This window comes from Neopsephotus bourkii, unplaced genomic scaffold (assembly GCF_033783945.1).
Source record: "Neopsephotus bourkii isolate Nb327-2 ecotype Australia unplaced genomic scaffold, CSIRO-AGI_Nbou_v1 NB_1759, whole genome shotgun sequence".
Classification (NCBI taxonomy): Eukaryota; Metazoa; Chordata; class Aves; order Psittaciformes; family Psittacidae; genus Neopsephotus; species Neopsephotus bourkii.
Window position 1 is genome coordinate 1,118,113 of NW_026902233.1, and position 24,653 is coordinate 1,142,765.

The 24,653-nt window shown below is 37.8% G+C and overlaps 1 protein-coding gene across 9 annotated transcripts in view; it reads right to left on the reverse strand.

The window, feature by feature from the left end:
- Positions 1 to 24,653, reverse strand: part of AOPEP (aminopeptidase O (putative)) — a 191,592-nt gene that overhangs the window by 89,688 nt on the left and 77,251 nt on the right. For 8 of the 9 annotated variants that reach the window (XR_009729089.1, XR_009729088.1, XM_061377521.1 and 5 more), the window contains 5 exons: positions 23,588 to 23,697; positions 18,527 to 18,629; positions 18,304 to 18,411; positions 7,227 to 7,270; positions 692 to 752 (listed from right to left, as the gene is read on the reverse strand). Coding sequence is in view for 7 of the 9 variants with exons in the window: in XM_061377521.1 (XP_061233505.1) it covers positions 692 to 752; positions 7,227 to 7,270; positions 18,304 to 18,411; positions 18,527 to 18,629; positions 23,588 to 23,697 (426 nt within the window). In the remaining 2 variants the exon portion in view is untranslated. The remainder of the gene's footprint in view (positions 1 to 691; positions 753 to 7,226; positions 7,271 to 18,303; positions 18,412 to 18,526; positions 18,630 to 23,587; positions 23,698 to 24,653) is intronic. The other variant, XM_061377522.1, reaches the window with a different exon arrangement.

Genomic DNA, 24,653 nt, shown 5'->3' on the forward strand with positions numbered 1-24,653 from the left:
ATAGACACTTGGGCCGAAGAGCATGGCATTGAGTGGGTATATCACATCCCCTACCACTAACCAGCCTCTGGGAAAATCAGACGGTACAATGGGCTGTTAAAAACTACACTGAGAGCAATGGGTGGTGGGACTTTCAGATACTGGGATACGCACTTACCAAAGCCACCTGGTTGGTCAACACCAGAGGATCTGCCAACAGGGCTGGCCCAGCCCAGTCAGAACTTTTATGTACTATTGAGGGGAATAGTAGGACAGCAATGAAGTATGTTACCTATGCATAAGATTTCATGAGCAAGTCACAATATTCACAAAATATCAAGAGTACAAATAATTGAACATTTAGTTACTGCTGTCAGTATGGCTTTTAGGTAATTCATATACTGTCAACTGTCAACAATGTTCCTTGCATTTAATAGAGTCTACAGCTATACTGTAAAGCATACTTCCATATGCCTACAGTATTAATCAATAGGATAACTTTTGTAAGATTTGCCCTTTGTCAGTCTTGTTGAGGCAATAGTAGAAGCAAAAAACTGCAACCAATAAAAGCTAAACCCCTATAAAGATGTGGAAAGCAGTCATTATCAAAACTGTGTATTTTAAGCCATGCCTGTTTTAAGTTCAGGTAATGATTTAAATAACATAATGTAATGAGAAATGCAAGAACTGGGAATTGGTATTTTGTATTTACCTTTGGTATTCCGGAAGTGTCAAGCCAATTCTGGAAGATCCTTTCTGCAGTTAATCCAGATCTTAGAAGAAAAAAAAAACAAAATAAAATTGAAGACATACACAAAAATATATTTTTTCCTGTATGAAAATTAACCCTTTAGAAGCTAAGTAAAACCCTCAAATCCATGTACTGACTGTACTGCACTGGTACTACATTCTTGGGGTTTCTTAAATGAGTAATACCATCAGAGGTGACATGAGCAAATTAAAGACAGATCAGGTATTATGTGCTTAAAACTCAAATGATAAATTCAGTGCTTATGAGGATTGACAGAGAAAATGTAAGATGGTAAACTGCATTTACGAAACATGTAAAGTCTGAACAGGTGCTCTATTTTTTGAGTGGACTTTAAAAAAAAAACAAAAACACAGAGAAGTATATTTAGCCAGAGACATACAAACCCAGTATTTTACTACAGAAGAGCCTAAATGGAAACATAAGATACTAAAGAAATGAAATTAAAGACAAACTTCCTTAAACTTCTGTGTTTTAAAAGGCACTGATATGTATTAGTTAACAGGTATCTGTTTTAGTTTCATATTGTCTGCACTTTCTTTGTGTCTTTGATAACATTCACAGAAAACTGGATCCACAGCAAAAGGCAATAGTTTGTCTTGATCAAGCTGTGTGGGACTGAAATAACCACATAGAATCATAGAATAGTTAGGGTTGGAAAGGACCTTAAGATCATCAAGTTCCAGCCCCCCTGCCATGGGCAGGGACACCTCACACTAAACCATCTCACCCAAGGCTTCGTCCAGCCTGGCCTTGAACACTGCCAGGGATGGAGCATTCACAACTTCCCTGGGCAACCCATTCCAGTGCCTCACCACCCTAACAGGAAAGAATTTCCTCCTGAAATCCAATCTAAACTTCCCTGTTTAAGTTTTAACCCATTACCCCTTGTCCTGTCACTGCAGTCCCTAATAAATAAATAAATAATATTCATTTTCATATAAATCAAAATCATCAAATTGCTGGAGAATATATTCAAGGCAGATAGGCTGCAGCTATCATTGGCCTTAAATGAGGAGAATCAGAGTTCAGGCTCCCTTCTGCAGATGACCCAATTATCCTCAAACCAATGTGAAGATAATACAGAAGTATTTGCAAATTCAAACACTGTATTTCCCTTTTTACTTCTGCAAGCAACTCCTATTGCATTTACTTCAGCTCTGGTTGAAGATTTCCCAACTTGCAGGGAAGCCAATTTAAAAAAATATATATAAAAAATGTATGCATGGTAATGTGCACGGTAATGCCTTGCAAGAATGATTCTAGTACCTGCAGCTACCTTCACATGTGTAATTTAGGCCCATAACCAGGAAAGCATTCAGAAAAAGAACAGCCATTTCAGGGTTCTGAAACAGGAAGGCAAGCAACCCAATATAATTTTTATTTTACTTACAAAGAAGTATTTTCTTCTCTTCCGCCTCCTCCACCAAACCCTGAAAAAGCTGTGCTCAAAATCCTGATCCTAAAGGAGTTTACTTATGGACTGTGTCAGTGACTAAGAAGAATTTGTAACAAATAGTCATTTTTAGTGAACAATTTTTAAATGCCTTTAAATATTACATTTCACTATGCCAATGGGAGAGAGATCAGTCACTCTTATGTGTGACATGCAGGTTTGAAGACTAAGACTCATGGAGCTTATGGAGTCTTAAAAGCAGTCAGGGAATATGTTAGTAGATGACCCTGGTCATAAAGTAAAAGTATCTGTGTTTACTAATCATAGGTACTGCTTTTTTAAAACTTGGATAGTTTTACTTGGAATTGCCGAGGATTTAAATTATGATATTAACAACAGCACTTTTTCAGACCTGGCTTCTATCCTGACTTAGATAGTCTTGTCCATGTTGAATTCAAAATGGGAAATTTATCCTCTGTCTCCAAGCAGAACTATGTGCTAGCATTCCCTGGAAGTAGAATTAATAGTTACAGCCTCCACTCTACAACACTGTGGTGGGAGATCTGCCATCCCTACTTATAATGAACAGTATTCTGAAGGAGGTCCATTAAAATGAGCAGGTCTACCTAACAGACTAAAATTCTGCCTTAGGGGTGGAAGAATCTGATTAAAGTGGAGAGTCAGATGGCTCCTTACTGAGTAATTGTTCAATAGTATATGAAAAAGATAAGCAATCTGGTTTTGATTTATGCAACATACACTGGAATTTTGTAACAAAGGCAAAAATCAGACACCAGGTGCCTTAAAAATGAGAAAGCCCTGCTTTACAAATGCTGCCTTTTGTCATTCAGCTCCTAAAATATGCTTGCATACATGGCAAAAGCATCATACCAAAAAATGGAAGCTGCAGATTAAGGGAAAAGAACATTCAGATTACAATAACAATAAAACCATTTACACATGCTTTCATTTCCTATTGTTTTCTTTTTTTTCTTTATGGTACAGGACAATGATCAAGCCCCAAAAAAGATGTCAAACAGATTGTTGTTTCAAAGTGAGGACACAGGGCTTTATATTTGTAGGGGCTGCAGTTCAGTAAAGCATCGATATTCAGAAAGGGCACTTACCACCTGCTTATGTTGCAGTTCAGCATCTGTAAGAGCTTAAATCTGGTGTGTGTGTGATTTCCTGAATAGAACAGGCCTTATGGTTAAAGTACTCTGTTGGACTGTGAGATCTGGGTACAATTGATTCCCACTGTAAAAGAGCTCTTACAAGGCTGGGCAGGTTCTTCAGTGGTTTTGTACTAGAGTTCCCTACTGTAAAATGAGAATATAATGACATCCATTATGTCATTCCTTGTCTATTTGTTTAGATTACAAGACAATCAGCCTAGGAACGATCTCCTGAAGTGCATACATACTGTTCATAGCCAGATTCAATACTTCAGAGCAAGCTCTGTAAAATACTAGTATTAATGATAACTTGAAAATTAGGATTATAAAAAATGTCTGTACATCAAGTTGTCATTGCACAAGACCCCAAGGCACTCTACAAACTTTAACATAAGCCCACTTAATTCCTCAGTTGAGGAGAAGAAACCACTTCTAGAATAAGATGTTGCGGCAAATCAACAGTGCACATGAAGATATGCAACTTTTTTTTTTTAAAGGAAGATAAAAAGTCTGCCATATCCAACTGAAAACACCCCAACAAATATATTTGTTTCATCTGCATATATACATTCATACACATCCATCATTTTCAAAGTAAGCCATTCCAGCTAAATATAGAGGCATAGCTAGAACAAATCAAAGACTAGTGAATGATTAGTGATTCTGTTAACTAGCCAGACAAGAAAAAAAAAAAAAAAGAAAAGAATAAAACCCCCAAGGGAATTAAAACCACTGGGAAAATTTGCTTTCGGAGTTAGGTGTCTACCAGCTGTTTGTCTCAATCAAAATCACCGCATTTACAACAATGTGAGCAACAAAGAAAGCAAATCTGAAAGAAACATACATCTGTATAGCTGAGTTGTTTGAAATTGCAGCATTATTTTAATATCAATTAAATCATTGATATTAATTAGTACTTAACTGACAACTTATTAAGACACCGAAGGAATGTCATTAGTAAGCCTGAGTTATTAACAGTACAAATATCAGAGCTGTGACACATGCTTTCCTTTGTCTATTGTGAAATGTTAAAACCATAGCTTTATTAGTACACTTATTTTATGGAATGAAATTAAATAAAAAATACCACCAGAAAACCCCAAAGAACACAACTGACTTGCTCAAAAAAATCTGCAGTCATAAAGAGCACAAGCAGCTGTGACTGATTTATCTAAGGCTGGTAAAATTCACTCTCTGTTACAGGGCCTTAAAAACATTGAGTCTGCACAGCGCACATGTTGGGCAGACGTGGAGAGGATCAACTTACAGCAAAGACTGTGGGTGCAGAGAACAGAGCCACTGGCAGTTTTAGATCTAGTGCACTCTGATGTACAGACACATAAGAGGGTGTTTTGTTGTTGATTGATTTAATTTCATTTTGGGGGTGGTTTTTGGTTTTGTATTTTGTTTTTGAATTTTATTTTATTTAGTGACATTTCAAGTTATATATGAGGAAATAAGATAACTCAGTTACAGGTGGGAAGTATTGTGGGTTTGTTACAGAATGGCCATGATAATGAGACTACAGCCAGTGCAAGTTATATTTTAAAAGGCTTTGAAAACAGAGAAGGATAATGATAGATATTTGTTTGTCTTTCTTGCCATTAGCCCTTCACATAAAGAAACAATCTTCTACAGGAGCAAGTCAGGAAGTTCTAAAGAACCAGAGGTAGTGCTAGGGCTGTCTGATGTCAGTGTTCAGCTGCAGTCCAGAAACATTCCTTGCAGAATGGATCCCAACAGCTAAGACGCCATTAAAATTGAGTCAGAGCAGGAAGTGAAGCAGCCCTATAAACTAGGTATATAATCCTCCTCCTCTGAGTACAGAAGGCAGCAAAAATCAATAACTGCCACTTAAGAGGTTATGTCTGTATCTTGGAACTGCTCATTGCTGGGAATGTACTGAAAAATCTCATGTAACTGAAAACTAAAGGAATTAAGTACTGACAGAGTGAGAATCTTTTAAATACAGTCTGCTGTGTCCAACAGCAGAAAGCTAATGTTGCATTACCACAACATAATAATTACAGAAATTTCCACACTGTTGTATGATTGCTTTCTGCCAGTGTTAATCCTGTTCTCATTAAAAAAGTCTCCCATAAACCAAATTCTGATTCTGGCTAGACTAGTTTGCCTCTGTTGCCGCAGCTGAAGGAAGGATTTGGCTTGATTTCCTACTAATAATGTATTTTCTTTCTTTTTTTTGGTAATTACTAAATCCAGACTCCATTACAAACCTTAGTATATTAGAGCGTTTCATATTTTTCAAGTAAGAATCATTTAGTTTAAACATAAAAATTGTACTGGGCAGAAGGGAACAAGTCTAGGAAGTTTCATGTGCTACAGAGAATTTTGTTGCTCTGATCTTGAAATGCATTTAATTCCTACAACTGAAACTTTGTGCAACTCATCAGCAGATGATATCTAAAGATACGTCATTTTTATTGTTCCTTCCTTTGCTTTTACCTCAGGCTAGTATTTGTGTACTAGCAACAGGATATGTTCAAGAATGAAAAAAAAACTTTGTAGCAGGTAAGAAATAAAGGACTTGTGTATATCCAGATGTTCTGTTATTTTTGGCATCGCTGTTGATATCTGCACCCATGGTAACTTTGGCAGTAGGTAAGTTCAGATATGCAGTATGCTTGGTTGTAAAATTAATTACCATAGATCTGAAATTTTGTTAATACATTCTGGAGTGTGGTGCAATGCAAATAGAGACATACTTCTTTTGCATTAGTCTCACTGAAAGTTTAAATATTTTGGCATATTTCTAGGTGGAAAATTGGATACTTATTCAAATAACATTTGCACTGGGTTTGGACTTCAGAGAAACACAAGTGAAAAAAGGAAGGAAAGTAGAGGTTTCATTAACAAATCAATGTATAATCATGCCATTAAATCATTCACTTTCATATATATTCCATTTAATACTCCTGATTATATTTCAGCTGGAAACCCGTATTCAGTGACATAAACAAAGAAAAATTAACACCACCCAGATTAAACTCATGATGCCACAAAACACATTTTCTCAGTGATCACTAGCTTCTCTGTCCCTCACACTCCCTAAGAACAGAATTGTTTCACTAAAATATCAATACATTTGAATTCTGTGTATTCCTTCTCTCCTTCCCCCCACCACCCCGCAAACTACTCACCCAGTTATGAACAGTTTGGAATCTTGCTCCGCAAACCTGCATTTTCCAAGTTAATACATTGTTTTTAAAAGCTGTAACACGCAAAGCTCTACCTCAAAAGAACCTGTATTTATATCACAGCCTGTATTTACACAGAGCAAACCAATGGAGAAGCAGGGATGGTTTCAAAGCTCTGCTTAAGACTAGATGTATCATCTTCAGCCAGTAACCGTCACACATAGGAGGATTTTGAAGGACATGTCAGGGAATTAATGCTGGATTTCCACTAACATTTTCCATCCTTCCCTGTTTGGAACACTGCATGGCAGGACGCGGTACCACACTACTACTTCAGAAAGATCCATCTTCTCTAGTTTCCTGCATCCACAGCAAAGCTCTGGCCTCCTTGCTCTAGGGTGCCATGTGCCAAAAGCAGGTGGTAAGAGGATCACAAATTAGTTTGAGTATGCAGCTGTGCCTGGCACTTCCGATCACACAGTGGACATAGGACTTCACTACTGCCCTAACATGCAAGTTAAATGCACTGCTTGGCCATCAGGGCGACCATGGGATAGAACAATGCAGCAAGTCTTGTGGTTTTTGTGTATGTATCTGGGAGAATTTTCAGAGAAAGTTACACACACAAACTTGAAAAAAATAAGCGGAACAAAACTAAATGAAATCCTACTATTTCTGGCCAGCACAACTGATATTCAGATACACTTTCTACTTTCTTATTTGACTTTTCTAGCCTGGTTCTCACTTACTCTTTTTGTTCAGGTATGTCTTCCAACAGCATGCAAAGAAAATCCTAGAAAACGAACAGAGCACCACGGTTAGCAAATTTGTGAAGATGTTAACTGTGTCTGCATTGCTAGTGAGAGATGGGTTTTTAAAGACTGCAGATAAAATTATAAGAAAGACATTTATATATCCACTATGGTGCTATACTGCTCAGTTATTTATACAACATATGTTATGTTTGCCATTTTTCCAACCCACTCAAGCAAAAAGTGTCAATATTGAAAGAAAATGGGCTTGAAAAGCCTGCTGCCTATTTAAACACAATCCCACATTTCCATTTTTATTTAATCTATAATACAGACAAACTATATTTAAAACTGTTAAAGGCTGCAGATTCACATACTCAGGCGCTAAGAAACACCAATCAGAATTGAGGGTGTTTATGTTCCCTCCACTGTGCTTACGTCATCACACTGTCTTCAATTAACCACATAAGGCCTTTTTTTCCTTAATGCACATACCTGGTGGGAACGTCACACATACTCCTCATTATATGACAAAATTCACAATGTTGCTGCCAACCACAGCAACTAAAGAGCAAATTCATCAAGGAAAAGGTAGACAGAATTGGTAGACAGAATTTCTTTCATGGATATATAAGGTGAAATGCCAGTGAAAGATCCTTACTATCATCCTCACTTACAACTCTGTGACAAAACCTCTTTCGAAAGTTACACTTGACATCACTTGAAGGTTCTCCTGCACCTCACACTACGTGACCTATTTTTAATGAGAATCACTTCAACACAATACAGTCCTCTGAACAAATTCATAAGAAAATGATTTATTAATATGAATTATTCATTTACATGCTATTTCATAAAACAATACATCCACTTTATTAATACTAATCTTTGTGAAGACAAGTTTTAATAGGTTAATGATGCAGTACCTGAACGCAGGCTGATTTCTGTTTGCAAGTACTCGTTCTCAAAGATTTTAAAGAATGTTTCCTAAAAGGGAGAAAACCTAACTTAGGTAGTCTGTCACGACATTCAACAGAAGATGCTGTTACTCTGATTACGGTATTGTTAGGGATCAAAGAGTAATTGAACAACTGAAACTACTGGTAACATTGTTAAGCCTTCCTCCTTTAGGTTACAAGTGAAATTCAGGCTATGTTGCAGTAGCTGAAATTTTGCTTACAACGAAAGGTTAAATTACACAGTGCTGGGCTCAGTGTTGCTGTGCCATGAATGTCATCATAACTTCATCATAAGTCATTCTGACCTAACTACAGTGTACTGATGACACGATGATAAAATATGAAATCCCCTTATTTCATACTACTACTTGCAGTTCTGTACCATTATTCTGTACGTAAGCAGTCTCCTTCCACATGTGGACGTTTTGCTGGAGGTACAGAGTGAGCTTACATAGAAATAAAAAATATGGAAAGATTGTCAATAGAGTTGTTTCAAAACTGCATGAAAAGTAATACTGAAGTAATGATTCTTGACAGTATTTGCACCATCTCTGTATACACTAATGCAGCTAGATTCTATGATTGGATTGCATCAACTTTTTATAATCAATCCTACAGGACTCCTGAACATACATCTGGTATTGGAAGGTTTTTTTATATTCTGTATCTTGTACTATTAAATTAAACATTTCCTCTGTGATTAAACCTGTCTTATTTTCCCAAATACCTATTGAGAATAAGGCAGTAAACACCATGCTACACACTTTCTTAAAACTAGGATTAATCTATCTTATTTTAACCACTCCTATTTTGACGCTCCAAAATAGAGTAGGAAAACACATTACCATTTACCTCATATTTGCATAGCCTATTATCAAGTCTGCATGACACATCCCGTTATATGTCTGACTTTTCAGTTGCTTATAATTTTGCCAAACTTTAACCATCTGGAGTAAAATTCTATTCGTAGGCTATGCTTTTCTTCCTGCCACAATGATATGGTTAAGAAGTGTCCAAGAGAAAAGTCTGGCCTTTTTAAGCTTTGATACCATCTCATTAAGGGGTTCTAGTGACCTTACACTTTGAAACAAAGACTTATGGATGACCAGGGTAAACATAAATAAATGTTGAGTCAAATCATAAAACAAATTATGGTTTGGTTTTGCCTTTGTTTGCAAATAATTCAATGAAGCCAGAAAGAAAATATGAATTAGAGATCACGTCACCAGGGTGTTGCATGATTATCAAACTGGCTCATATTCATATGATTAAATAATCTCACTTCTGTATATACTCCTGGTTTTCCCTGGGTGGAAAGCTGGAGGCTAGAAAACAACTTTTCCCTATATAAAGAAACTGTTACTCTGAGGTTTAGTCAATTTTATTTACATTTGGCCAAACTGAAAAAGCCTTTGAAAAATGAGTCTCACAAGTTCACTAAGTTCAACTAAGAACTTGCTAGACCCTCACAATTAAATTCCCTAAAGACTCTTGTCTGCTGTCACCATAATCCAGAATGAAGCTAATAATTTTAATCACAACTGCAACTTTGGGCTGCTACTGAGCAGATCAAATCTGGATAAAGACTGTGAATTGAGATCAAGTGGAAGTTTTCTTTGCACTGTTAATGCACAGCGTGTCTGAGTCAAAGGCAAACAGTGAGGACCCAATGACTGAGACGTACATTGAAAGATGTAATTTTGAGCACCCTAGGAATGAAGGCTACTTGAAGTTGCAACTAGACAGATGTGGGTTTAGAAGGCCTCTTATTTTGTAACTAAAGATGCTATACTGTTACTCCCATTCTTGTTTTGAGCAATGGCCAGCATGTTTCTACTCAAACAATTACAGGGCATCAGCCAGGTCCCTCACTCTGATCATGCATAACACTGAATATTAGAAGACAAATCATATCCTTAGTATGAAATACTGAAACCTAGATATTTCAAGTACTCTATAACCAATAAATAGATACTTTCAGTTAAATTCTCTAGCGGAAATATAAATGGGGTGCATAAAACAATGGAGATTTCATGACTAAAAGTGATATGTCTAAAAGGACATCCAGCTGGCAACAAGTAAACTCCAAATGCACTTACATCCAACTCCTTATGGAAGTTACCCATTCAAAATTAAACTAACCCTATCAATTACACAGTTCGTAAATGATGTAACTAAATGGTAAATGTGACTTTATTCCTTTCAAGTAGAAAAATAAATAAGAAATACCCTTTCAAGCATCCTGTTTGTTTGGAATTCCCTCCCAATTCACCTTCCTGGCTTTTAATTAACAAAATCAGCAACATGTTGAAATCCTTCTCTTGGGTTTTGGTAACAAGCCCAGACAACAACTTCCTACCAAGAGTAAGCAAGACTCGCCTACAATATATTCTACTAACAGGCAGCAATCATTAGCTTAACAGCTTAAGCCCCAGGTGATGGAGTCACTGACTAGCTCCAGTCAAAGGCAGAATTTGTTTCCCATTTACCTGGTGCCAATGAACTATGTTCTGATCACTAACAATTCCCTAAAAAAAAAAATAAAAAAAAATGACCCAGTACTGTGGCAACAAGAAAATAGCACATAAAAGGATCAGGGCAAGGATTTATGGTAAATCTTCCCTGTGGGTATTTAACATGGTATCAGCCCCCTGAATGGCCCTTCCCCAGCATTTCTACACAGGGTTATTATCCCTGTGTAGCACAGCAACAGAAAGTATACCTTCCTAAGCTGCCCAAATTCAGTCGAGCATTTTCATATGGAGCAATATTAGGTAAATTGTCCATAATAACTGGACTGAATTCATCCTTTTGTGGGTGTGGTGTGAATAGCTAAGGGAAGCAAGTCTTACATCACCCCAGCTATACTAGTGACAGGGCCCCAAGTCTTTCACAAAAGACATCTTCGTACATGTCGAAACACCTCATAGTGGATAAGTCCATTCAGGGACCAGGTAAGTTGGAAAAAGTACGTTGACTGTCACTTAATTCACTGAACAAAGCCTTGTCTTTCCTTCTTGCCTTATTGATGGGTAGATTCAAACTAGACCCCAGGCAAGAAAGTGAAAGCATGTAGATTGAACATGCATTCTCCTAATACTAGTGCCTATGTTGTCTCAAACTCATTTGAAATGTTTTGATTTCTTCAGAAGTTACACAATTTCTCACTGTCCAATAAAATACTAAATATACCACCACCTAAAAATTTGAATTAAATATAGATTCCTCTTATTCTACATGTATAAACATGTAAGACCACACATACAGCTAAGAAAAAGATGAGGAACTAGATCTGTTATGTATCAATGGTTCTACATAGAGCCCTCAATTGTTCTTCGGACTTCTGTTTATGACTATCCAGCAGAAAATCAGGTAAGATGCATTTGACTCTATTTAAAATATATCTCACTAAATCAAAAGCTGGAGCTGTGATTCAGCACTAAGAAAGCCCACATGCTTTGAGTGCTCCCTTGTCAGTCTTGCTCTAGTCAGAATTAAATAATTTCTCTTTTCTCCTATCAAACTGTTCTGCATAACAAGCTACCATGTAATTTTAAGCTTGAAAAATACTAAATGGAAGCTAAGCAAATACAAAAACTTTAGGTCAGCAGAGAAGTGAGATACTACTGTAACAGAAATGGAAATGCAAAAAGATACTCCACAGCTAAGAGTTAGGCTCAAGACTTGGTAAGTTCAGCAGCTATGGAAAGGATCTGTGTACTCTACCAGGAAAGTCCAAAACATTTTCATATATGGGTCACTTCCCTGACAGAAGACAGTTACACGTGACAAACTTGCTTCTTCTTTTAAAATCTTTATATTTGAGATACAGACTACCAAAAGATACTTAGGGCTTTTTATACAATTATACTTTTGGACACTAAAATGTGTGACACATTAACTGAGGTTTTAATTGCTCATCTGTATTATATATCATTATAAAGCATCTGGGCTCCTCTTAGCTTCACTACTCTCTGGTTTCTTCTCCAGTTCCATTCCTAGCCCTACTTCGTTCTGATCTCTATCCTTTAAAATAGACAGTTTATCACATATCGTTACGCAAAATGTAAAAAACAGTTTTCTCACAACACAAATCTTGGCTTATACCATGTTAATGACTTTCACTAACCCAATCTTACTTACTTAAGCACAATATTTCATACTTTCTTTCTTTCAAGATAACTTGTACTAAAAAACAAATATGGCCTAAAGCTAGTCAGATTATATAATATGAATACAATGGGTTGTCAAAATGTGCAATATAGTTAACTGATTCATACATTAATCACTTGTCAAATACATAAGCATTTAAAGCACAGTTAATTTCAGGGCAAAATGCATGACCTAGTGAAGCAGTGTTTTTTTGTTGCCTTACACTTGTTAAAAGTTTGGACAGAAAGAAAAGCATACTGTACGGTAAATAAAGTGTCTGTGAACAACGAACAGAGAACAAAATACCAAGCAGCTGCTTCATATGACAGCCATACCTATTTTACATAAATGAGGCAAAGATCTTTGGTAAAAAAAAATAATAGAAGGACTGTGATCATGCAGTAATTAAAGGTTGTTTTATAACACAAACATATAAGGAAAGTGATAAAGGCTGTGTGGTGCACAGCTAAATAAAAGCAGGAATAAGGACATTTATGCAAGAATTAGAAGAGGAAATGAACTCAATCTTAGCAAAACAGACCCATCTATTTCTGTTTTACAAGCATATGAGAGTGTAGAAAGCAGACACCTGTCCTGGAGGCTGCTCTGGATGGGACAGTGCCAGAGTCCAGACCATGCCTCAAGGATGTCAGCAGTTTTTTGCTCAAGGTCCCAGGTCAGGAAGCATGGAACACTAAGCATGAAACTGCAGAGACAAACTTTATCTAAACTTTCATCTAAAGAAGAGATTCTAGAGGTTGAAACATCAAAATACATGCACACTGCATTCTTAGACTTCCAATTCTAGTTACAAGAGTTTTACATGCTAATGAATAGTTGAATGGAGATTTGTGTGTACCAATCTTATAAAACTATGATAATAGTATGTACCCATGCAAATCAGTGTGCTGGACATGCTAGATAGGTACATACAGAGTGGGCTTGAACCCACACATCTGCCTTTAAAACTTTTACAAATAGCATGAATTATGATTTTTGTTTTAAGCGCTGCCTTCTTGAGTGTAATTTTACTACAGCAAAACATAGCTTATATCAGATAGATGACTACTACAGATGTTAGGTTATTATTATAGCAGACAGAAATACATGAAAATTGAAGTCTTCAAACAATTCAATTCCCAAGGTGTCCTTATTTCAGTACCAAACTGAACACCAGCTTTAACTGTTTTAGGAATATCAGCAACTTGCACTCCTTTCTATTTATTTATAGTCAGTAACACTCCATTATTTTAAAAGTTAAGTCAAAGCAGTTAGTGACTGAATTCTCTCACAGAAAGAAAAATGGAAGATTTTTTTTAATCTTTTTCAAAGATTCCAGACTTGCTTTACTTGTCTGTTGCTAACTCAACTAAAATAAACAAAAACTACTATTAAAAACATACTGAGCACGCGATCAGAATGAAGGAAAAAGGCAAACTGATTAATGTTTCACATCTGAAGTCATTTCCTTGCACCTGCAGCTCCCATCTAGGAAAAATACTGCAACCACCACTGAAAACAAGACTAGTATTCAGAACATGGGCAATTATTTTAACTGGGTTTACTCTCCCTCATAGCTACAATTCCTAAAGCTGAGAACTTTTACAATTATTTTGGACAAGGTGTAAGTACAACATTATGATATTTAAACCTACCATTTGTACCTCTATTTATTTTAAATCTTTCATTCATTTAAACACTGACAGCATGTTTGTTCAAAAGGGAACTTGAATAATAAACTTTGCAGTAACTTGACTTCATTACTTCTGCATTTGCAATTCCTGCTGTGATTGCTTATCTGCAAATACTAGACACTAACATAAACATAATCCTTAAGATTTCTTATGAAAAAATGTAAATGCATTTACAACTGGTTATAGCCCTATCATTTCTGCATCCCCTTTGCAGTTTTTACATAGTGACCAAACAACAGGATGATGTTAAAATCCTGTTCCCAGCAGCTTCCATGGGAGGTGGATTTAGGCTGCTGTGAAACAAGGTAAAAGCACAAAAAGCACAAAAAGCACACAATACAAGTTATACAGTACACAGCTGTTTTTCCACCAAATTAGGTATCTTCAAATGAAGGAAAGTAGGAAACTATATTTTTTTTTACCTACATTAAGCACATACCAATGGACATATTGCATGTATTTAAACAAAAAGTAACCTAAGAAACCTGAAATAAAAGCATGACTTAATCTTGCTTGCAAAATTAAAAACACTGAACAATGTTTTTAACCAATAACCAGAACGGTTGTTTCTAAGTGCAGAAACAAGATACAGTATTTCATCTTACAAGACTGAAGTTAGGTACACTACAGATTAACATTTCATAGTAGAGTGTTGGACAGAGGAAGAAGTCTCTAGTGGATATGTAGTTCAATTGCAATGCAATCTAGCTACCATGACTAATAGTATAAAGTGCTAAGACGTTTTGCAGCATTTAATCAGTCTACTGACACACCTCACCTCACATCAACCAGGAGCAACAAGCATCCTTCTTACCACCAGATTTAAACAATGGGCTGCTTCTTACAAATTCTGCTTTCAGTCCGTTTCTCCATGTGTAATAGCAAAGCATCATATTTATGATTTTGGATATCATAATGTAGACAAGGCTCATATAGTCACTGTCATTTTCCACACTATGCCAAATATAACCACTCAAGGTCTCAATAACATGGTTCAGGAAACAGCTGCACCAGTGGAAACATTAACTCCCTTACCACCGCAGATGTTCCTCCACAGAGTAAAACTGCTGCAGTAAAGCTACTATGCCTAACTTCAGGTTAACTTGACATACAAAATACTCTACAGTTCTGTGAGCTATCTGTAAGATACATGGGCATACATCTCACCCCAAGAGACTGAGACAAAATATCAAGCACACAAGCAAAGAATCCCTGTGGCTAGAAGAAATGGGAAAGAGTTAGATCCCATTCCCTCAAAAAATCACAGGCCCTTATTCTGCATTGCAAGGAGACATATATCACCATCCTGAATCCCCTCGGAGATTTTAACCGCAACTCAAGAAAAGACAGACTTCAGCAAAGAAACTGCTTTCAGAAATGTATTCCTCCTCCTCCTCTCTTCCCCTACCCCTCACTCTCACCACACTGATCTTCTAGTGATACCAAATATTTGTTATGCTGTTTCTTTTGTTCCAGGCTTGGTTTTAACCATGATGCGTTCAGACACCCCCATCAATGGTTGTTTTTACAGCATTACCGAAGCAACAAGCAACAGTGCCATGGCACAAGCTGGACCCATCACCAATGAGGAGATTCCTAGAACTTTGGTTTTGGAGAAATATGTCATTCCGTTCTCAAAATAAAAACACTGGAGAACAAGACAGTCTCTCTTTTAACACTACAGCCAGTGGTTACAGAACATTTTCAGAAAGACTTAGGGGGAGGTAGATTTGTATTTATAACCCCAGTTGGGCTCTCTGCATAACAGACGGTATGAGATACTGTGGTCTGACTTGCTTAATGTTTTCTTTTGAAGCTATTCCACTTTGCAAGGAGTAATTATATACCATTTACGTCAGGAAGAGAACAACTAAGTGTAATTCAAGTGATTTAAGTGCTAGACCACTCTCCATCATCTTTACCAAGTCTTGGGAAACAGGAGAGCTGCCTGAGGACTGGAGGAAAGCAAATGTCACTCCAGTCTTCAAAAGGCAAGGAGGACCCTGGGTAACTATAGACCAGTCAGCCTCAGCTCCATCCCTGGGAAAGTGATGGAACACCTTATCCTTGGTGCCATCTTAAGGCATATCAAGGATAAGAGGGTTATGAGGGGCAGTCAACATGGCTTCACCAAGGGTCAGTCATGCTTGACCAATCTCGTAGCCTTTTATGAGGAAATAACACAGTGGATGGATGATGGCAGGGCGGTGGATGTGGTCTACCTTGACTTCAGCAAAGCATTTGACACGGTCTCCCACAGCATCCTCACAGACAAATTGAGGAAGTGTGGTCTGGATGATCGGGTAGTGAGGTGGACTGTGAACTGGCAGAAGGAGAGAAGACAGAGAGTTGTAGTTTATAGTGCGGAGTCTAGCTGGAGGCCTGTATCTAGTGGAGTGCCTCAAGGGTCGGTACTGGGACCAGTATTATTTAATATATTCATCAATGATTTAGATGAGGGAATTGAGTGTACTATCAGCAAGTTTGCTGATGACACTAAGCTGGGAGGGGTGGCCGACACGCCAGAAGGCTGTGCTGCCATCCAGCGAGACCTGGAGAGGCTGGAGGGTTGGGCGGGGAATAACTTGATGAAATATAACAAGGGAAAGTGCAGAGTCCTGCATCTGGGCAGGAACAACCCCAGGTTCCAGTATAGGCTGGGGAATGACCTGTTAGAGAGCAGTGTAGGGGAGAGGGACCTGAGCGTCCTAGTGGATGACAGGATGGCCATGAGCCGACACTGTGCCCTTGTGGCCAAGAAGGCCAGTGGCATCCTGGGGTGTATTAGAAGGGGGGTGGTTAGTAGGTCGAGAGAGGTCCTCCTTCCCCTCTACTCTGCCCTGGTGAGACCGCATCTGGAATATTGTGTCCAGTTCTGGGCCCCTCAGTTTAAGAAGGACAGGGACCTGCTGGAGAGAGTCCAGCGCAGGGCAACTAAGATGATTAAGGGAGTGGAGCATCTCCCTTATGAGGAAAGACTGAGGGAGCTGGGTCTCTATAGTTTGGAGGAGATTGAGGGGTGACCTTATTAGTGTATATAAATATATAAAGGGGGAGTGTCACGAGGATGGAGCCAGGCTCTTCTCAGTGGCAAACAATGATAGGACAAGGGGTAATGGGTACAAACTGGAACACAAGAGGTTCCACTTAAACTTGAGAAGAAACTTCTTCTCAGTGAGGGTGACGGAACACTGGAACAGGCTGCCCAGGGAGGTTGTGGAGTCTCCTTCTCTGGAGACATTCAAAACCCGCCTGGACATGTTCCTGTGTAACCTTATCTAGGTGTTCCTGCTCCGGCAGGGGGATTGGACTAGATGATCTTTTGAGGTCCCTTCCAATCTCTAGCATACTGTGATACTGTGATTAACATATGCAGTTGGACATAGGAGGATAGATTCATATTCCTAATTCAACATTACTTTTTACATCCAAGGCTTTACCAGTCTAGGAAGAAATCCTGTCCTATGAGAACAACTGCTCTTTAGATAGGGCTGCTACTGCATGGTATCACTGTCAGAGAAGGTCTGCTGAAAGAAAGAAGCAGAACATCTTAAACATCCTAAAAGGATGTTTCCTTCAGTAACAAAATGCCTAGGAAACATGTGAGTATGGACCATGGTGAGGGAACCTATACAGAGGCTGTGACAAGACTGTGATACAGGTGGGTGTCATGTCAGTGATGGGGACATCACTCTCTGACTTAATGAGAAAGAGAATGTCGTGCTCATCAGAAAGACTGAAGTTACAAGCACTGAATGAAACAGCATGCAGAGAATCAGAAATACAATGTGCACACACTGTTATGATGTGTAGAAGTTTTCAGTTGCATTCCTACTCTGTATTTCTTCTCTGTCAGGAACAGAGAACTATCAAGGAAAAGGCTGACTGATCGCAACCAAAACCGATGAGCTAAAAGACTACAGGAGACAATTCCAGTACAGTAAATGACCCTGTCTTTAAGAACAGCAGCACCTACGAGCACTGACCTTTCAAAGCATTAAGTTTAAATAAAAAAAAACCCAAATACTAAAATCACCCACTGTTTATATTAACAGATACTAGTAGGGTATCCAGTTTATGTATCACCCTAAAAAAAACTGTTCTGCCCTCTAGCAGGTAGGAATTTTACCAGTATTGCCAAGTCACAACTGCCTCTCTCTTTTCACCACAGACAGAAGTGGAGTTTTACACAGTCAAACCAAAAGTTTAGGCAATTTGTTTTGTTGGGCTTTTTTTCCAGAAAGTGTAGAGCAACCCCGAGCACAGTACCTGAGAAAGGACAAGTTGTCCATGGAATTTATGGACAAATTTTCGTAAAGATGAAAGGAATGAAGCCTCTCCTATTGTCCTTGCCAGAGACCGCAAAAGGAAGTAACCCTGCAAATTAAACCAGGAACAAATAGGATGCTATGAATTTGTTCGTGTCTAAAAAAAAGAAGCCTTTACCATATTAGTAAAGCAATTTAATTAAAAAACAGCTGACAACACTCACCTTTAAGTAGTGAACCTGCATGAAGACTTTTTCTGCTTTAAGACCATGTTTGACAACGGATGCTCCAGACTCGCTTGTTTCTCCTGTGCTCTCTTTTTTGGGCCTAAAATGGTAACGGGGTAATTAAGTCTTGGAGAAGTAAATAAAGAAAGTACTCACACATTGCACATTCTTGTAGTTGAAAGCCTTGTGAATGGCATAGTAAGTTTAGACACCTGTAACTAGTTCAGTCTTTTTCTTTACCCTAAGTAAACAACGTTGCTTAGACAGACAAACACATTTCAGACTTTTAATGAAATTTTGTACATAGGTGACCAGACAGCTGGGTTACAAAAGAAATACATCACTATGTTGGTGTACCCTTTTCAGGGCTAGCATGGCATCACACTGCATGCCATTGTACAGTGCAGACTCACTATGAACAAAGAAAAGCAAACAAAAAGAGGAGAATGAGAAAGGGAAGTAGAAGGAAAAAGGGAGAGTGGAGAGAAAAGGGGAAAAGGAAATGGGAAGATGAAGCAAAAAGGGAAGGGGAAGATATTGAAGTCATTATGTTCAAGTAGAATTTTCTCTTCTTATACCTAAACATTGGTTTAATAGTTTACACAACTATACTTGCAAGAATCACCTCTTTCAACTGTGTGCAGAAGAAATACCCACAGCAGTAAAGTGTGGACGACTTCTAGACTTTTATTAACACAGAGTGAAGCTAAACAGACACTATGAAAACATTTTTTGCTTCATTTGTAAGCAGTGCCTTCACAGTCATAGTACTCAAGACCCCGACAGCTTACTTTCTTCCATCCAGAAAATGTTGCAGCTGACAGTGGTCTGAGAACAGTTGTCTATCCTAGGAGCCTAACCCTGTGACTGAAGCAATCTTCCCAGTTCTAAGTGTGGATTCTGAAATGGCCGGTCTTGGAAACCAAACATCTTTCCTCCCAATTCTCCAGAATAGGGGCAACATAGGCTACAGCAGTGCAGGATTCTTCAAAGCACTGATACACTTCTCATGAGCTAATCTCTGTGATCAAATGTATATCTATGTCTGCTTTGAGGAAAACATTCTTCCATTTTAGTATCTGTGCAATGGTTTCCCATTAGTTTTGTCCAGAGCGCGAAGCTGGATTTTTTTCACTCTTTAGGCACTATATTTAGGATGTGTGCAGATGAAACCCACATCACAGTAAAAGCTTGATCAAATACAACTGTTTGAAATAAAATAGAAAAAATAAAAGCAGATTCAATTTTACACTGTTCCTAACAAATGCCTTTAACATGCTATAGTTCGTATTTTCTTTCAACATTGAAAGGAGGAGATCAATAACTGATTTCTAATACTGTGGTAGCAGACAATGTAATCATTGCAGACCCACTGCAGGATAGCAGAGGTCCACCTGTTTCCATTCTGGATCAGCCTCCTAGAAGGAAGGCCTGCTGGCAACTTTTCATTGTTCTCTGCAAGTATAAAAAGCCCAAACTGCTTCATTTCTCCCATAATAAACAGGCCAGTCAACAGACTTTGAAAAACGGAGTTTCAGCATGGGCTACAGGATCCACACTAAATTGAAATACCTCCCATAATCATAATTGTTCTAAATTAGGGAACCATACTTCCTTCCTCCTCCAAATTTGTGACTCTGTAGATACTAGCAGGTGAATGGAACAGTATCCCATCTGCGTGACTGTACGCAAGAATTTCATTTTGCAAAGGGTGCATATATATACCCCTGATAATGTCTGCAAAAGAATAAATATTCAGGAATTTATGTTGTACATATTTATGTCAGTACTTCAGTACACTATTTTAAAGCAATGGTTGGTATATTTACAACACATTGAAGGCAGAGACTGGAGGTGTGTTACACTGACCCAGAAAACCTGGCAACTAACCCAGTAGATGAAGCTAGGCATAATGTTAAAGGCAAGCTGATATAAAGTAATCGAGCTGCTACGTGGCACATTTTACATACTGGAAAATTTCTGAAGGAAGCAGGAATTTTGTTTGCCAGGCTAAGAAGTACATTGAAGAAAGTAAAATCACAATTCACCAGGAAGTACTTCATAATTAAATGCTCTGATGCATTAGGTAGTCCTGAAAATCTACACAGAGACTACAAGAAACCATCTGAAAGGTGAGTTTCCTGTGTGATATCTGTGTCCATCTGTGTGATAGAATAAAACTCTTTAAATCCCTACAGAGTAGTCAGAGAGCATTGTTCAAGAGGGAAATACACTTGACTCAAGTGGAACTCAAAGACAAATTGAGAGTTAGATATTAACACTGGTTTGTCTTAAGGAAGAATCATGAGCTGAAGTTCAGTCTTATGGGCCAGGACATGAAACAATCTCAACATCAGCTTTATTCCACAGAACAAAATAGACTTCTCTAGTTTTTGCTGTCATAATGTGAGACATTGGATGAGAGTGATGAATTTGCCAGCAGAGTAAGTGCCAGCACATACTTCACAGGTGCTTTTATACATGCAGATTTCCTTCAAACTCTGAGAAATCACACAGGATTCTGCCTGATGTCTTATCCTGTATGAGCACTACAGTGCCACAAACTTCTTCTTCCAAGCCAAGAACTGCTGGTGCTGCCTTTCAGAGCTGCTGCCTGCTGAAAAGACACTTATCTATTTCTTTCATACATGACTTCTTTTTTTCACAGGAAACTCCTGCGATGCTGCTATAATGTAATGCCAAATATCCACAATAAGAAGAACCACCATGCTGATGATCAGTTTGCTGAGTGGCTTTCACCTAGTCTGAACAGGCAAATCACAAAAAATCATGATTTCTCAGCAGGCAACAAAAAACTAATTGAAGATTAAGTTTATGCTTGAAAAGAACAGGTTGACTGATTTTTTTTTTTTAATTCCTGACATAATTGGCAAGAAATAACAAACTCTTATCATTTATTTTTAATATTCTGGCATAAAAACACAAGCTTGAACCAGCACAAGTCCCAGTACAGACTCAAAAACCAGTGCAATGCCAAGATTAGAATTTTCTCTCTCATAGACAACCTCTGGAAAGCACATGCATATCCTTTCAAAAGGGGAAGGAAAGAAAAAAAAACCACAAAAAAACAGTAAACATGCAAAGAGAGAACTCTCTCCATTCAACTCCATGCCACAAAAATAGTAAAGAATATTTATATCTGACTGAACCAGTGGTAAGTCCTTAAATGCAACCACACAAAACTAAAGATAGCAAAAAGGAAGAGATTGCTAGGATCCTGAGCTGGTATCATGTTCTGCTACTGAAGTGTACATTAGAAGCATATTTTTCAAACAAGAAATGATATGTCATTCTTTTGTATTAGCACTGAGAATACCACTATGCAAAACGTAAGCAGCATGCTTGAGACTTCTGTCTACTAACTGTGGAAGTCAATAGAAAGATTAAGTTTCAATTTCAGTATAAATCAATCCTTCCTGAGTTTCAAGCTGCAAAGGATATTTTGGCCCTTTGAAAGATGATTTTAAAAATTTACACCACACAGACATTTTATTAAAAGTAGCAACTACATAATTAGCAGAGAAGACAAATGTGGTTTCATAACCTTGAAAATGGAAAATATACCTTGAGATAAGCCTCATATCACAAGAACCAGTGTTTCTAAAAACAAATCTATTTTAAAACAAACAAAACCTCCAGCATCTGTCAATCAGCAGGTGTATTGGCAGCTGCTCCACGACAGCTTGTGATAAAACCTGCTTTTGTATTTACACCTACCATCAAATCGCACAATTACAAATGTATAATTTCACTGACTCTGCTTATACGTAGGATACACAATTAACTGACAGACATGAAGTAAAACAGATCAATGAAAGACTACACAGCTGGTGACATTTTCAGATTAGATGAGGCCACAGAGAGGAGTTTCTATGTTGGTGAACAATCTCTATCGCCCAAAACTAAAAGGCTTTTAGGTCCTATGGGAAAAGCACAAAAAGAAACAAAGATCTCAACTTGAATGAAATGGCAAAAGTCTTCTAAAACCATGTAAAAGATGATCATACAGAGGATGGGGACCAATTCGTTCTTCACTTCTACTTGGTGAAAGAAATTAAGAAAATTACATTTTTTGAAATTAACTGTATTTCAGCTGTGCAGTTTTAATTGTTAACACTAAGAACAGCTTACCCAGGAACCATGGAAACTTTTTTATTGAAGGCTTCTGAGAAAATGTTAGATAAGACCTGATCGAAATGGTCTGTGTATACTGCCTCTGTCTTAGGGTAGGAGAACGGTCTACATAATCTCTTGAAATCTGTCCCTGTAATTCCATTATTTGACCAAAGCTAATCTCAGCTAGGATTAGTAAACTTGCATTTTTTGGTTAAAGACTGCGGGCAGACAAGCAGTGGAGATGTTAGGCAGCCACTCAAGGCGAAAGCATATGGCAAATTCCTATGACACCAATCAGCACAGCCCAGATTACTTATCATTAGCAAAGCAAGAAGCTTTTTGGATCAAATGACTTTAGCTATGTAAGAAGAAGATTTGAGCTCAGCACCTGGTACCTAAAGACCAAATTCTTGTTTAAATATGATTATTACTCATTTCTATAAATAAATAAATAAATAAATAAATAATTGAAGTAGATTTGTATAGTTCATTATACTTTTTCCCCTCTTTTTAATTTTCATTCAGTTTGGCAGTTAGATATCATACTCCAGTATGTGCTTGTCTTCAGCCACAGAAAATGAATCTGTTACAGCTTCAAACAGTGAAGTGTGTCAGGAAATGGCCTTTTTTATTTTCCTGAATAAAGGTTCTTGTAAACTGCTTAGAGACATTTTATATCAAACTAAATCCCACAGTTTTTGAAAGCATTCTATAACAAAGAGAAAAGCAACTGCAGAATTATAGAGAAGACAAATAACCTAGTCAATTTAATTTCAGTTTTCTTTTTTTCTTCAGAGGAAATAAGGAAATGTAGTAGATTTAATCAGATTATTTGGATGTATATCCTTTGAAAGGAGAAACTGGTGGACAACAGTAGAGACAGAATATGCAAAAGCAGAAATTAAACTGTCATACTGTTACCTTAAAACTTGCAGCTCTTCTTCAGAGTTCTGCACCTCATCTCTGAGTCGGCGCCAGCGAAGTAAAGCTTTCAATTCCTGCTGCTCTTTTACTTCCTCATGTGACAGCTGCTTAGTATACAAAAAACACTGATCACCAATTGCTGTTTCCCAACAGACAATAATAATTTTCAGAAAGACAAACTTGTTTTGTTTCCCTTTAATGCGCAGAAGCTGCAGGAAACAGTACCTATATCCATGTTAAAAAGCCCCAACAAAACAAAACCCAAACAACAAAACCAAAACATAACAGTTGCTGCTATGAGAGTTAATAGCAGCACTAAGGCAAACAGAAGCCTCACTGTGTGCATCAAATCAATAGTCAGTTAAATAGTTCTGCCTGAGGAGAGAGATGGGCATGTTGTTTTCCCTTCTGTGACTGGCAATAAGTGAACTGAATGTACAGCACAGATACCTGGCAATTTTGGTTGCATCTTTACTTTTTCCCAGCTTGAAAGAAAAGAGCTGCTTTGTATCCTGACTTCACTCCTCCTTCCTATTAGTTCTGTTACATTTGTGAAACCTCTCTTGTACTTTCCTCCATATACATAGCATTAACAGAGACGCATGCTTAAGAAATAAATGCCAGGTTGTCATCTTACAAATAACTGCTAATTTATATTTCTCTATTATAAGAAAAGTTGGAAGATGGGAGAAAGCAAAAGCAGCCTGCATTATCCTGCATTACACCAGTATCACAAGTGAAGTTACTGTCAGGCAGTATTGAATATACTCATAACCTTACAACTGTTCAATTGCATAATTGCACATCACCAAAACTACTCAATAAGCTAAAAAAAATTAAAAAAGGGCATTTTTCTAACCTTCAAAATTAACAAAGGCGCTAACCACCCCGTTTTGTTACTTACTCCTTTCCACTGAGCTGCATGGAAGGGCATCTACTACAATGAAAATGCTTTCAAGTGACTCACAAAAGCATAGGATTAATGGGAACAGCTCACAGCAGAGCAGTGATGCTCAAGTAAGGGCAGAAATTAGTTTTAGGACCAGAAGGGAAAAGCAGTGTT